This window comes from Corella eumyota, chromosome 1 (genome assembly GCF_963082875.1).
Source record: "Corella eumyota chromosome 1, kaCorEumy4.1, whole genome shotgun sequence".
Classification (NCBI taxonomy): domain Eukaryota; kingdom Metazoa; phylum Chordata; class Ascidiacea; order Phlebobranchia; family Corellidae; genus Corella; species Corella eumyota.
The window spans coordinates 21,600,167-21,615,161 of NC_137490.1; the positions used below are offsets into that span (position 1 = coordinate 21,600,167).

At 26.6% G+C, this 14,995-nt stretch overlaps 1 protein-coding gene across 2 annotated transcripts; it reads right to left on the reverse strand.

Annotated features, from left to right (window-relative positions):
- Positions 1-876: 876 nt before the first annotated feature.
- LOC145749728 (uncharacterized) lies at positions 877-14,186 on the reverse strand. Of its 2 annotated transcripts, XM_082565576.1 has the most exons (18): positions 14,063-14,186; positions 13,432-13,583; positions 12,497-12,554; positions 12,180-12,274; positions 10,853-11,068; positions 10,137-10,223; positions 9,517-9,779; positions 7,643-7,715; positions 6,895-6,964; positions 6,510-6,583; positions 6,331-6,360; positions 5,548-5,605; positions 4,819-4,925; positions 3,760-4,350; positions 3,499-3,600; positions 3,253-3,413; positions 2,542-2,605; positions 877-2,298 (listed from the first exon to the last, which is right to left on the reverse strand). In XM_082565576.1, exons 1-18 carry the CDS (start codon positions 14,076-14,078, stop codon positions 2,248-2,250), a joined length of 2,268 nt encoding a protein of 755 aa, XP_082421702.1. In that variant the 5' UTR covers positions 14,079-14,186; the 3' UTR covers positions 877-2,247. The 2 variants fall into 2 exon arrangements, with proteins under 2 accessions (XP_082421702.1, XP_082421711.1); XM_082565585.1 differs by lacking the exon at positions 6,331-6,360.
- Between the last annotated feature and the right edge of the window lie 809 nt (positions 14,187-14,995).

Genomic DNA, 14,995 nt, shown 5'->3' on the forward strand with positions numbered 1-14,995 from the left:
TAATATTATAACACCTTATTAACTATCTAATAATACAATTCATTATCGTATTTGTAATAAACCCATAACTTCAAATAATTAAAAAACTCTTTTTCGAAAAATAAAACTCGTGTATTAGGTGTTGCCAGCTCGGCGACCACGAGCGACTGTTTTTATAGTTAGTGCCATCTTGAATATATCACGTGTTTAAGGTCAACACTGCAATCCCATTGGTCAAAACCTAAATTATAACAAAGGTTAGATCAAAACAATAACAAAACAAGCACGTGGGTATATTTCTAAACAAATTTAACTAAAAATTTATACTAATAACTTAAAATATTAGCTTTTAAATAAATGTATATACATGATTTGAATTAAATAATGAAAAGTTTTGTTATTTTATGCAGTTATTTTTACAAAAAAATAAATATTTGGTTGCCAAATTACCCTTTGCATTTTTACAATTGCCTTTTTTCTAGAGGAAATGACTTGTCGATACAATTGTTCAAGCGTCTCAGTTTGTCCTCTTTTAAAAAACGTATTTGTGTAATAGTTTTTGTTATTTATGATTTAATGTAAATAAATTTTGCTTTGTTTTTAAATTTAAAATTTACTATCTTACCTTTGTTAATGTATTTAAACTTAACTGTTATTTCTATTTATAAATATGAAAACACAAAAAAATTTTATCAACTCGGTTTTAAGTTAGAGCTCTTACAACAGTTACATTAAGGCTAGGAATATTAAATTAAAGTTTTCTACGAAGTTGCCTTGCTAGTTGCAACCACTAAACCAAAATCTGTTTTATTCTAAGGTAGACAAAACTCTTTACTATGATTTAACCTAAATTCCTAAAAAAAATCTTAATTTTAGCAAAAAACACTCAAATAAACTGACAAAGCTTGTAATAATCATCGAAAGGATTCTGTAAAAATATGCAAATAGCAGAATTACACAGAATATCCATTAATAAAAGGACATAATACACCAAAGAATAAAACGTAGCAAAATATATTAAGAATAATAATACACTCAAGCAAAAATTACAATGAAATAAGGTTTAACACATTGCTTTAAAAGGGAAAAAAATCACAATATTTTTTAAAGTTAAAACGGCTACAATGAATTATTATGTTAGTACACCACCTTTACTAAATAAAAACAATTTTTGGGGTTAAAAAGTTAGAATAACTAGCTTTAACATACAATGGTAAACTTAATAATAACTTTGAAAATATTTAAAACAACGAAATTGTTAAAAATCAGTGGTTAATCAAGTTTTAGAACATTATAAACATTTAAAACTGCATTTTTGCAAAGTTTTACTAAATTTTTTTTTAATGTTAGTATGCACAAATTAAGAGCGTTAACTTTACCCTTATATCTAAAAGAAAAAAAAACACAAATTTTTGTAATTTTTTAAATCAGTTAGAAATGTACCAGATTTAAAAACAAAAATAATTTTTGAGATTGGACCATGTAAAAAAAATGCATAAATTTGAGCTGTTTACTTATAAATGTATATTGGGCTTCGATCAAAAAGTTACATTTTTTTTAATATGTACGGAGATAATTAAGTGCTGGTTAGGTGTAAAGCAGTGGAAATAATATAATTAACAATGGTTTTAAAATAAACTTTTTTTGAATTTAAAAAAAATGAAATTTGTAATTTTTTTTTTTATAAAAATGAATTTTTAGATGTACTATTTTCGTATAAAACTCAGTTTTTAAAAGTACAGTTAAAATGAAAAAAATTGGATAACAGAATTTTTTTTACAAAAATGTTAAATTTTTGAATTTTGAAATCAATTTACTGTTTTTTTTTAGGAATGCAAATATGATACTGCATAGCAATTCTTACTAACAATGATGAAATGAAAAGTTAAAATTAAGAGTTTTAAAATTTGTAAATTAAAAAAAATGCGAATTAAGTTGTAAGTCCTAAGTTTTACTGTTATTATTTTGATGACTAGATTTTAAGGCACTTTTAAACCAAAAGTTTATGCAAAAAATGTAAGCAGTAACAAAAAACTTAAAATAAAATTTCACTGAATATATTGAACGCTACATTGCCATTTGCAACAAACAAAAACATTTAAAAGATAAAAATTAAAAATTTTATGATTTTTTTTTGAAATCTCGTTTTTTTTTGGATTAACTGATTATAAATTTAAACTGCAGCATGTAAGCAACTTTTTCTATCGACTGTGTTAGTTTTAACAATTTATCCTCGATATGGTAAGTACTTTGAGGGTAAATACTTTTTCAACTGCTGCTCAAAGAACCAATTTGTTTTCCCATTTCAGAAACAACAATCTTTAAAAAAAATTAAATGATTTTAATTTTCTTAAAAATTACAAAAATAAAATAAAATAATTAAAGAAAAAACAATATTAGATTTTTTTTATAAAATGACAAAAAAATAAAATTAATTTTTTTTGTTGTGATTTTTTAGGCACCACATTGATCCATAAGTGACTTAAAACCAAATACAATAAATAAAATATATATTTTTGTAAAGTATAAAATAAAAAAACTAAAATAAATTAAAAAATTTACTTCCAACAATTCTCTATGTTTCTTTTCCTCATTTAAATCATGTTGTAAACTAGCAACCTCTCTCCTACAAATATAAAAGTACTTAATTGTTACCATGATCAAATTAACATTATTACCACTAGTTGATAAACCACCATACGGTCTGTATTTTAATTGTCATAATATGGTTGCAACAACTGCAATTTATTTTATTTTGAAGGCTAATAAAATTAGCATATACGTGTGTATATATTATATATGGCTTTAAAACCTAAGCATATGCTTAAAAAACTATAGACAAATAATAAGCATTTTAATACTTTTTTACAGACTTAATAGTGTAAAAGTAGGATTGGATTAAACTATAAAAATATGTTCATGTTAAGTATAAAGGTGCATTTAATGCATTTTTGAATATATATTATATGTGGCAACATTTATCCAAAAAAAAATTTCTGAACATTAGTTACAAGCGGCAGCGTGGTGTAGTGGTAAAAACATTTGGTACACCACCATAAGGTCGTGGGTTCAATCCCCACTGATCTCATGCTGTAGCACCCTTGAGTAAGACTCTATAAACGGTTTGAACTCCTGATGAGCCAACACTTGATTAGCAGCTTAATTTCAAGCAATTATAATCTATATAATATCCCAAACTGCTTAAGTTTAGGTCGCACATTCGACCTTTCCACATCAAGAATAAAGATTTATATAAAAATTAAAAACATTTACTTGTGTTCAATTTGCATGTTTGCGATCATTTCTCTCATGTGCTTTATCTCATCTTTCAGTTCATCCAGTGCCCCACCACTAACTGGCTTGCTAGTGGGTAACTGGGGCTTAATTTTGGGGGTGGGGGGTTTTGGGCGTGCAGCGGGTGGCATTTTAGGAGGCTAAAATTTATTAAAAAATTGATTATTAAAAAATACTCAAAAAATATTTTTTTCTTTTCGCAACAAATTGAATTTAAACTTTTACCTGTAAGGCAGTTCCTGGAGGTTTCATTGGTTTCTTAGTTTCCACGGCAACAGCAGGTTTCGAGTTTTCGTTGTTGTTCTCGTTTGTTCGTTTTTCGCTCGCCTGTGCATAATACAAAAATTTAACAATTTTGCATAAAATAAATTTAAAGTTTTTTATATGTTCATGCAAAACTAAAAATGAAATCAAATGTAACAAAAAAGAAATTAAAAAAACAACAAAAACTGATCGGAGCCGAAACAAAATTTTTTGACATCTCACCAAAAGACTACTCTCCGATTTACTCTTCGCCGATTTTTTCCAATTTGTTTTTTCGTGCGACTCAGCAATTTTTTCAGCACTAGGAGGCGCTGGGTGTGGAGGAGGCACCCCATGATTGGTTGACGGTGCTGTGGTTGTTGTGGCAACAGGCTTGGGTACCATATGGTTGCTAGGCCTAGCTGGTGGTATTACTGGTTGGCTTGGTTTTGCAGGTGGTGTAAATGGATTTGGCGAGACAGAGCTGGTGTTTGGTTTTGGTTTTTGCGAAGGTGGTTTATTTTTCTTTAAACCAGTCATCCAACTGGGGGTCTCTTCCTTATTTGGGGGTGACACAGCGGCCGACAACGCACTGTCAGTTGGTTTTTTAACCGAGTTTCGTGTCCGTAAGTTTTTCAGCCACGATGGGGCGTCAGTTTGCGCGCCTTCTGGCGTTGTTTTGGCAGACGGCATAACTTGAATACCCCGAGCACCCTTAGGGATGGTACTTTCACGTTTTGGTGTCGAATGTGGTTCTGGTTCAACTTTCTCATTTTCTGGTTCAGATTCAACTTCTGGCATTTCTTTCTGTTGTTCTTCTGTTATTTCTTTAGCCTATGTAACCAACTCATAAAAAATGAACTTAAAAACACAAAAAGCACGAAACCAAAAGCTACATGATTTATTTTTGGATTCAAAATAAAAAAAAATTAAAAAATTTCTACATTTTAGAATTTTTTAAAATTTATTTTCCAATCATGTAGCTTCAAGTTTTAATGAAAAATTTGACGTCAAATTTTTACTTTAACTGAAAAAAAAATGGCAAAAATAACTCACATAAAATCTGCATTTAAGCAAAAAATAATAAAACTTAACATGACCATGCAACAACTATTTAAAAACAACAAAATATAAAAAAAGGTTTAATTATTATAACTATCGCTTTTAAGTATGCCCAATTTATTTTTATCATTAACTTAAAAAAGTGTTAATAAAAAGAATTATATATTGAATTTTATTATTTTCACCGAAAAAAAATTTTAATAAAAAAAAGTTTTTACTCAAATTAATAAAAGTGTTTACCCTTTCTCTTCTGCCAGTTGCGTTTGGTTTTCTCCTGTTGGCGGGACCCCCTGCTCTCTTGTAATGAGTTAGTTGGGGATCATTGGAGCTGTTCAGTTCATTAAAATCTGTGATAAAAATCAACATTTATTAAGTTTTTATTTTCCCGTTTGTTGTCATGAAACAACCACATTAAAACACTGGCAGTGGGTTGTAATAACGTTTAGCTTTACTAAATAAGGTTTTTTTTTCATATTACCCTAAGGTGATAGGTTTTTATATTTTATATTGGGTAGGAGTGATATTGTGACATGTTTGAGCTATCCGTAAACGCCGGGCTCAAGGGCGAATAGTGTGACGTTGGTGCGGCTCGAACCCGAAACCTTTCGGCTCGTAGTGCGCTGCCATAACCGTCTAACCAAACTACCGAACTTTTACTACATGAGGTACTTGTTTTAAAACCTAATGCTTTTATGCTATGGTGCCCTTTGAGTAAGGTGCTTTAAACAATATAAATCCTGCCTAGCTCAAAACCAATTAGTAGTTTAAATTTTGGGCAAATATAAACAATATTATCCTAAACTGTTATAGAAAAAAAATATACATCAAAAATTAAGTTTTAAAAGCACTTTAATTTAACAATATTAAAGCTAGAGAATTAATATTTAATAAAGTTTAAAAAAAATCAAATTCTGATATTTGAAAAATTTATTAATCCTTATTTTATTTAACTAAATAACTTCTGTTTACCTGTTCCTTCTTTTTGATCCTGATCAACTGGTTTGTTGTTTGCAACAACAAGTGGAGCCTAAACATAAAACATTAAATAATAATTAAAAAAATATTTATCCAAAACTTAATTTTCAAAAAAAAAAATATTTAAAAAGCTAATATCAAAAAAAGGATATAAAGTTAAACTATGGTTGTATAAAAATCTTATCTTAAAATTATAGCAAACACATTAATAAACACACTACCTTCATTATTAATATTATTTTCTAATGTTTATATAAAAATATTAACATTTTTAATTTGGTGAAACCAAAATGATATTAAACAAGCCTTAACTTATATACAACTGAATTTAAAACACTTTTCTTTAACAAATATAAGCTGGTGTGAAACACAAAGTTTCAACAAACTGAATAAATTTACTTTTTAATAAACATTAACAAAACAACCTTCTACTTCAGCTTGAATCAATAAACTTTTCATCAAGTAATTACACACTTTAATTTCACATAAGATTATAACACATGTGGACTTTCAAAATATTAAGATAAGAAGTTAATTTTTAACTTAAAACAAACTTAAAATAAAAGTTTTTAAGACATTATTGTGCCTGGGTGAACAATAAATATTATCTTAGTAAGTGAGCTGTCTACTTTTATGTTTAAGAAGCGACTAATTGAGAATAAATCAAGTTATTAAAGTCCAGTAAATCAGATTGTTAGTGTAAAGATGATAGGTTTATGTTTTATTTATGCATAGTACACAAAGCTATGAAAAGACTAAGTATTAATCTAAGTTTACCTTATCAAAATGTCTCTTTTGTTGAGTATACTAATAATATTTTTAAGAAAATTTTAAAAAACTATTTTTAACATAAAATTTTTAATTAATTTTTCGTAACTATAAATCAAATAAATTTTTTTAAGGGATATATAAACCAGATACAAAATATTGTTTCCATAAAGTTTAAAATAATTTACCTGTGGTGCCACTCTTTTAAGTGAATTCCCTTTCAACAAACTTGATGGAGATGGCTTCAATTTCACACTTTCTTCTAAATAAAAAAAATATTGATATAAAAATAAAATCGATAAAGCCCAGTGGGCAAAATATGTATATCTAATTGCTTATGTTTAATTTATAGACCTACAAATTAATTAAACTGCCATTTGTGGTGCGCAGGTGAATTATCATGACAAAATATTAGTTAAATGTTGCAACTATATTACAACAAATAAAACACAGAGCGAGCCTAATATTGAATAAAAGTAAACTGGCTTTATATAAACTATTAAAATAAGAACTAGTTAAATTTTTTATAACAAAATGTAAAGAAAATTTACTTAAAGGTAATTTTGAACCAACCTGTTTCTTGAACTTTAACTTTTTGTTTTGTTTTTGTTTCAACCAGTTCTTTTTCCTTAACAGGAGTTTTCTAAAAAATATAATATTTATATAAATAAGATGTTCTTAGTATTAAAACCTAGTATATTAATTAGCTTATACAGATATAATAATTAGCCTGTAAAGCTTTATAAATCACATTTTGAAGCCTTATTTTAATAATTCTGCCAACTTATACTACATCATTTTTAACTATAATTTAAGTTGAACTGACTAACAAATAAACCCTATTAATTTACAACTTTAACCTAGTTATATTAATTGCTTGTAATTAAAAAAATCAAATTTTAAACCTAATTTTTATATCAATATTAAATACCTATACACTACAGTTAAACTACATTCATATATACTTAATATTATACAGAACCTATATAATATAGAACTCCTATGCTCTAGAGTAGCAATTAGGTCTTTGTGTTTTATTGAGTACCAGTCTATTCAGAATACTTGTACGGTTAATTTGAAGTCAATGGTATTAAGTAAATATAAAATACTTTAAAGGATTGAAATGTCAGATAACAAAATATTGTAGAAATAAATAGGATTTTTTAATTTTGTATTTGGAATTCCACAAATTTCAAGTAAAAAATATTGTGTTTGGCTATTGTTAAAATACCTCAAATTTTTAATTAGATATTTTTCGAATCCAAATACAAGTCACCTAACCCATAAAGCTAAAAATAAATTTAATTATGTAAATTTTTACCTCGACTGTGATATCATTTTCAACTGGTGGCAACAACTTCACAAAATTATCTGGAAACACTCCTCGAACTTTCCTAAATTAAAAAACAAAAATTATTTTTTGAAAACACTTTTTTGTTAATCCAAAATGCTTGATCAATTTTTAATTCTAATAGTAACCAGAATTTAGATATATAATTTGCATCATATTTTTCAAGTTCATATTAAGGGCAAAAAGAAATGTTTTGTTTTTTGTATTTTTAGCGATGTATATAACAAAAAAAAACAACAATTTACCTTTTTAGTTTAAATAATTAAAAACCAAATAAAAAAAAAACCTTGTCAATTTACTTTAAAAGAATATGATAAATATTTGATTCATAATTAGCAACTACATGAACTCAGTTTTAAAATATTTTTAAACAGAAACAAAAACGAGAATTGGTGATCCATTACTCGATGGCTTAATCAGTTTCTGTTGTGTAACTCTTATCTTATTAATAAATATTAAACTATATATTTGCTGTAACAAACACAAATGAACCCTGATTATTAAAACTAATTTAAATTTTAACATTTTCATATTTGGTTTAAATATTAGAATCTGTAGGTCAATATTTGAACACATAGATATCATAAAATTATTTAATATTTCTGTGTGAAATTTATGAAAAATAAATAAGTTAAAAAAGGAGTTACTTTTATGTAATAAATGCAACCATACATTTGATATATTCTATTTAAAGCCTTAATTTGTTATAAAAGAAAAAGTATAAAAACTTGTCTTTTTAAAATAAAAAAAAACAACAATAGGTCCAAAAAATGACAGTTCAACATAAGAGTGCTTGAAATAAATGATTTTTTTAATGTTTAAGCAATGACATGAATTGACGAGGTTTCTTTTATTTTAGATTCTCTTTAAACACCAACTGAATGCACTGACACATTATTGACCTGGATTAATCATCTATCTAACACTAATTCTATAACGTCACGTAGTGTGTGTTTTTGAAAAAACAAGCAAGCATATTCCAAGAAATATTTAACATTTTTGTTTGATTTTTGTGTTTTAAAATAAATGTTAAATTTACAATTATTAAACTCCTTTTAAATGTTTTTTTAAAGCTGTGGGGCCATTGATTTAAACTTTAAAAAAAAATGTCATTGAAATTTATAAATAAAATCAAATTGTTTTGAAAGCCAACTAAAATTGATAAACTTATAATTTAAATTAAACTTTTTCAGGATCTTTTTTTAAAAATGATTATAAAAAACTGACTTTCAATTAAAAAATTTCTTTGTTACAGTACTTAAAAAAAACTTAATCTAAAGAAATAAATATCTAAAGACCTTACTTAAAAATCAATATTTAAAGTATTGAATCAAAAAAATTATTATTTAAATTGTTATAAAAAAATAAACATTAAAGTCATATATTTGCGATATTTCTTTACCTAAAATTTGATACAGTTGTTACTAAACACAAAAATGATTTTAACTTTAAATAATTTCACCTACTTTTTAAGTTATACAACTTAAAAAAAAATTAAATTAATTAAAAAAAAGGAAAGCGTTGTTTGTGATGACGTAGAAAGTAATAGCTTGTATACATTCACTACGCTACTTGGTACTTTCTACGTCACACAAAAAATATGGTAACCTGGTTTTTATTATTGATCATTTTCCAGTATTTAAAAAAATTAAATTGTAAGTACCACAGATATTTTTTAAGGTTCTAAAGGCATTTTATGATTCATTGTCAGCCACACTAACTAATTTTTAGCCATACTATGTTATATACATCACCTACAAAATTGCAAAACTCTCTAATATACCACTTTAAATATTTACTTTCAAGTAAAGTAGTGACTTAAAATAAATATTTAAAGTACTTACTTTCCATTCTCGTCTGTCATCTCACCCTCCCACCATCCTTCATCCCCACTTTCCTTATCAATAATCACAATCACATCGTCCTTAACCAACGTTAGTTCATCATTTGTCTCAGCTGCATAGTCAAACATCACCACACACCGCTCTGGAGGGGGTTTTGTGGTCTTTTTAGGGGGGTGATGAACCCCTTTTGGGGTTGGTGTCACTGGAAAGATGGGTTTAGAGTCTGGTTGTACTGGTGTAACTGGTTTTTCATTTACTGGTGCCTGGAAAATGGTTGTTGGAATAGTTATTATTTATAATGCCAGTGTTTTTTTAAGAAATTAATAATTTTTTAATTCCATTTTTAAAACAAATAAACCAATAAAATTACAATTTTCGTCATTATTTACTTTACTAGATTTTATGACATTTATTCTGATAGTGAAAATTGTAAGAAGTAATGTTTACTTTTAATGGTATAAGTCAGCATTTATACAAATAAAATTCAACAATTTTTTAAAACACTTTCTATTTACAAAGAGTTTAAAAATTATTCCAGCAGTTTAAAGCATACATTCATAAAAGCATTTGATATAAGGTTAAAATTTCAACATCTTTTTTAAGAAGTTATTCCAACTTACATTTTTATCTTCTTTATTCCCAAATGAAGATTGTCTCAACTTTATTGGACCTTCCCCAAATATATTTCCAAAACCTATTCCTTTCACCTAATATTATTAAATCGATGTTAAAAATTTAAACACTTCCTTACATTAAATAGCCCAATGTTAGTTAAATCATGGCATATATATACAAAATAGTTTTAACAAATATATACTACAGAAGCCATTATACAACAAGTGGTAATATTGCCTCTTTGACAAGAAAGTATGATTTAAAATTTTCTTTTTTATAGGCTACTATATGTTAATTTGATGCAAATGTACAATCATATTACATTAAATGCTAAAAGAAACCAACTTAATCATGAAAATAAATAATTGCAACCTATTGTTTTAAGATATATATTTATTTTTTTGTATATCTTTACCCTCGATCTGGGAAGGTCGAATTCACGACCTAAACATAGAGTAACATCAGTTACTCCGACCCACTCTTGAGTTGTCTTTGGCAGTTTGGGATATTATTGATTATGATTGCCCAAAAAATTTGCTGATGATCTAGTGTTGGCTCAGCAGGAGTTTATACTGTTTATAGCGTCCTACTCAAGGGCGCTACAGCATGAAAGCAGTGGGGATTGAACCCGCAACCTCATATTTAATATATAAAGACCAAACCATTAGCAGCAAATTTTATAATAACTACATTTACCAAAAAAAATAAAACTTTTAAAAACCTTTTTAGATTGAGCTGGCTGAGCCACCTGTTCCTCCACCTTTGGTTTCTCAATTTTGGGTTTCTCCCCTTCATTAGGAGGCGGTGAGAGTGGGGCTGGGGCTTGTACCGGACTCCCTGCAGGTTGTTGTTGTTTAGAGGTCACGACCTCAGTGAAGTTTGTAGGAAAAGCCCCTTTTTTGTCCCGCAGAATTCCAGTTGCCCATCCTTCCTCTTCCTATTTAATCAAAAATAAAAATTATTTTTTTTAAAAAATTATTTTTTTTTTTTTTTATTATTTTTTATATTTTAAATTACTAAAAAATTTTTTTTTCGAAAATTGAAACGGATTTAAAAAATGAATCAATTTTTAAATTAAAAGGGAAGTATCCTAAAAAATAAAATGACAACCATATATACCATAACTAAACAGCATATTTTATGAAACAAAATTTTTATATAAATCCACAAATGAAAACACATTACATGAATGCAGAGGTAGCTAAAACACAAAAACTTGTGTTAAAATAATTTCCTTATTATACTACATACTTCACTATCAACATAATACAAGATTATGATGTCATTAAGAAATTTAAGAGGATTAAAGTTTAAAGTAATCACGTTTTGACGCTGTAGGTTTCGTGTATTTACTTGAAAAATTAAGAGTGAAGTAAAGTTCCTGTCTGAATGTCAGGTTGATTATAGTTTATACTACAAAATACTTTTAACCAAAAAAATTATTACTTAGAATTCTTAAAAAATAAATATATATATGTGTTAATAAGTGAAAATTAAAAATTTTTAAATAGTTAGATTTTATTTTAAAAATGCCCAATGATTAGTATAATAAAAAATGACAAAATTGAACTACAACCATCAGTATATTTAAATTACAATGGGCCAATTAATATCAATTTACATGAAATCTTAGTTTAATTTTGTTTACCTATATATATTTTAAGCACAACGAATAATAAATCTACCTACTAAAGTAAAACTTGATATTATTGGCTCACAAACTTAGGCTTGAAAATGTTTAAACAAAAGAAAAATACCAAAAATAGCATAAAAATTTACCCGTGAAGTTTAAAATTACAAAAACACAAATTTAACTACAACAAAACAGAAAAATAAATTAAACCAATTATGTTTTTTATACTAAGCAGTATAAATATTGCCTAGTTGATGCACATTTAAATCAATTATTTTATTTCAAATCAAGATTTTCTGGAAAAGGACAATTGTAACAATTTTTAAATCTGCCATATAAGATAATGGCGCTACTACAATTTACCTAATTAAATGTGTAACTTAAATTAAAAGACTTTAAAACAAGTTAAACTTACATCATGAATGACGTCAATTATATCTCCAGTTTCTAATTTTAATTCGTCTTCGTTGACCGGGTCATAAGGAAATGTAACTTTTACTTTTCTTATTACTAAAAACAAATAAAACCCACTGTTAGTTAGATAAAAGCAGTTAGTTTAAGTTATGTTTTTATATGACCTTTAACTATAAGGTTTCGGTAGTGAAGTTTAAACCAATTTTATATTTGATAGTCTCCACACAATGTTATAACTACCATTTGTTACTTTTAAAACAACAATTTAATTAAATGTTATTTTGTGCTAATTAAGTAACTAAAAATAAGGTTATTTACTTTTCCTCTTTTGTTTTGGTTGAGCAACAGCAACAGGTTTGGGTTTCTCTTCAATTATCTAAAAAATAAATAAATTTGACATTAGCTCAAATTTTATACAAAAATGAATTATAATTAACAATAAATAAAATACACAATTAAAATTTTTTATGTGACTAAAAGCAACACAGTTTTTGATAATACTAATTGAATTTAATAGACAATTGTCAATCACAATTTTAATCTACTTATTTAGCTATATAGATTGAGTCTAAAGCTATAATATAAGGATTAAATTAAAGCTATATTTGTATACTAAATATTATCTCAAGTACCGGGAATAAAAAACAAACATTTACAAAAATTAACAGTTTTGTTTATCAACATATATTACAAGATGGTATATAAACATTAATACAGGAAAACACAAACCATTACATCAACCCATAATTATTATAATTACACTCTTATATGACTACACAAGGTTGCTACTAAATTGTGCTAATTGGTAGTTAATTAAAAGTCTACGCCTTAAACTTTAAATATATTAAGTTTTAATTTTCTATTTACAGAAAGTTAAAAAACTACTTTGTTTTTCAAGAGGATTTTATTTACACTGATAAAACACACTTAACGGATGATAGTTAAAAATCAAAATGGGTCACTATTTATACAAGTAAGCAAATTGGTTTAAAACTTATGTACACAATGTAGTCCTATACTAACAGAAGCCAAAAAAAGTTTGGAATTAAACCATTCGGACAATAAAAAATTTAAATAACAATTCTATTAAAAACCAACACAAATACCAAAAATATATAGCCCATATTATAAATTTAGTATTTTAAAATTGTTATTATTATTAAAATTCGAAATTTTATTAAATAAAAACTAAAACAGGCCAACCACAAAATTTTTATTAAAAATGCACAAAAAAATATTCAACAATTCTTTACTTTTACAAAGTTGTCTGGAAACATTCCTTTTTTGCCATTTAGTGAACCACGACACCATCCTTCTTCTACTTGTTCCACCCCAGTGATTATGTCGCCGACCTTGAGTCCAAGTTCATCGGGAGCTTCAGGTTTGTAATCAAAACTAACCAAAGCTGTCGAAATAAAAAATAAAAATATAAACTTTTCTATTTTTAATAATATCATAAGAAAGGTCAACATTTAAAAATTAGTTTTAGAGAAACTTTAAATAATCCCCAGCTTCATTGAAAATTGTCTTTTTTTTATTATTAACCCTTTTTATTATTGTATTTTCATTAAACTTTTGCAGAACGAATTATTAAAGGCCTTTATTAAAAACATAGAAGAAAAGCCTTTTTTTATCCTTGATAAAAAAGGCCAACTTTACAACCAAAACATTGGATAATGTTTGTTACCTCGATCCAATCTTAAGTCGACTTCAGCCGTTTGGAATTTTATTGTCAATATATGACCTATAAATAACCTGTTCATTGTTTTTATTAACTAAAAAACCTTATGTTTTGTCATGTTAGTTATATAACTTTTAACAATAAATAAAACAGCTAAGTAATTATTATACATAAATTAAATTCAGGTTTTTAAAATCACCAACCTTTTTGACCAGCCATAATTATTCTATAGTAAAACAATTAAAATTGATAATCCTTTATTGAGTTGTCTTGAATTGATTTTATTATTGAAAACTATTACTAATAAATCCCATCACATTTTACCTTTAGAAATAAAAAGTAAATAAATTAACACAGTCAACAGATCAAAGAAGAATTTGTTTTATTTTATTTATTTTTTTTTGTATATATCTTTATCCTCGATGTGGGAAAGTCGAATGCGCGACTTAAACATAGAGTAACATCAGTTACCCCGACCCAGTCTCGAGTTGCCTGTGGCTGTTTGGAATTTTATAGAGACTATAATTGCCCGGTAATTACACTGCTGATTAAGTGCTGGCTCAGCAGGAGTTTGTACCGTTTATAGCGCCTTACTCAAGGGCGCTACAGCATGAGATCAGTGGGGATTGAACCCACGACCTCATGTGTGGTGTAGCAAGTGTTCTTACCACTACACCACGCTGCCGGTCATATATATAAAGTTATATTATATAAATATAACTGGCAGACATTAAAAATTAAACTGCCAAATAGCTAAATAGTCTGACATTTTTAACAAGTATTTTTTAACTAATTTGCTAATACTAAAGTTAATCCAAATATACATTCTTAAATGTTATAAAATATTCTGACTTTTACATAACTTTTATATATAACTTTTACATAACTTTTAATATTTAATTGTGTTCACTTTATGAACGAGCTCGTAACTGATAAATAAACAAAAATAATCCATTTCAGAGTTCAACAACAATATGTTCCTTTATAATTTAAGTAAATAACTATTTAAATTCTATAATTATCCAGTAAAAACTACATAATATGGAAAGGAAATTAGTCTAAATGTGAAAGTTTATTCTTGTAATCCTATAATAATAATTACTCTTGCCTCTCCCGATTCTACAAAAATAGAAGTT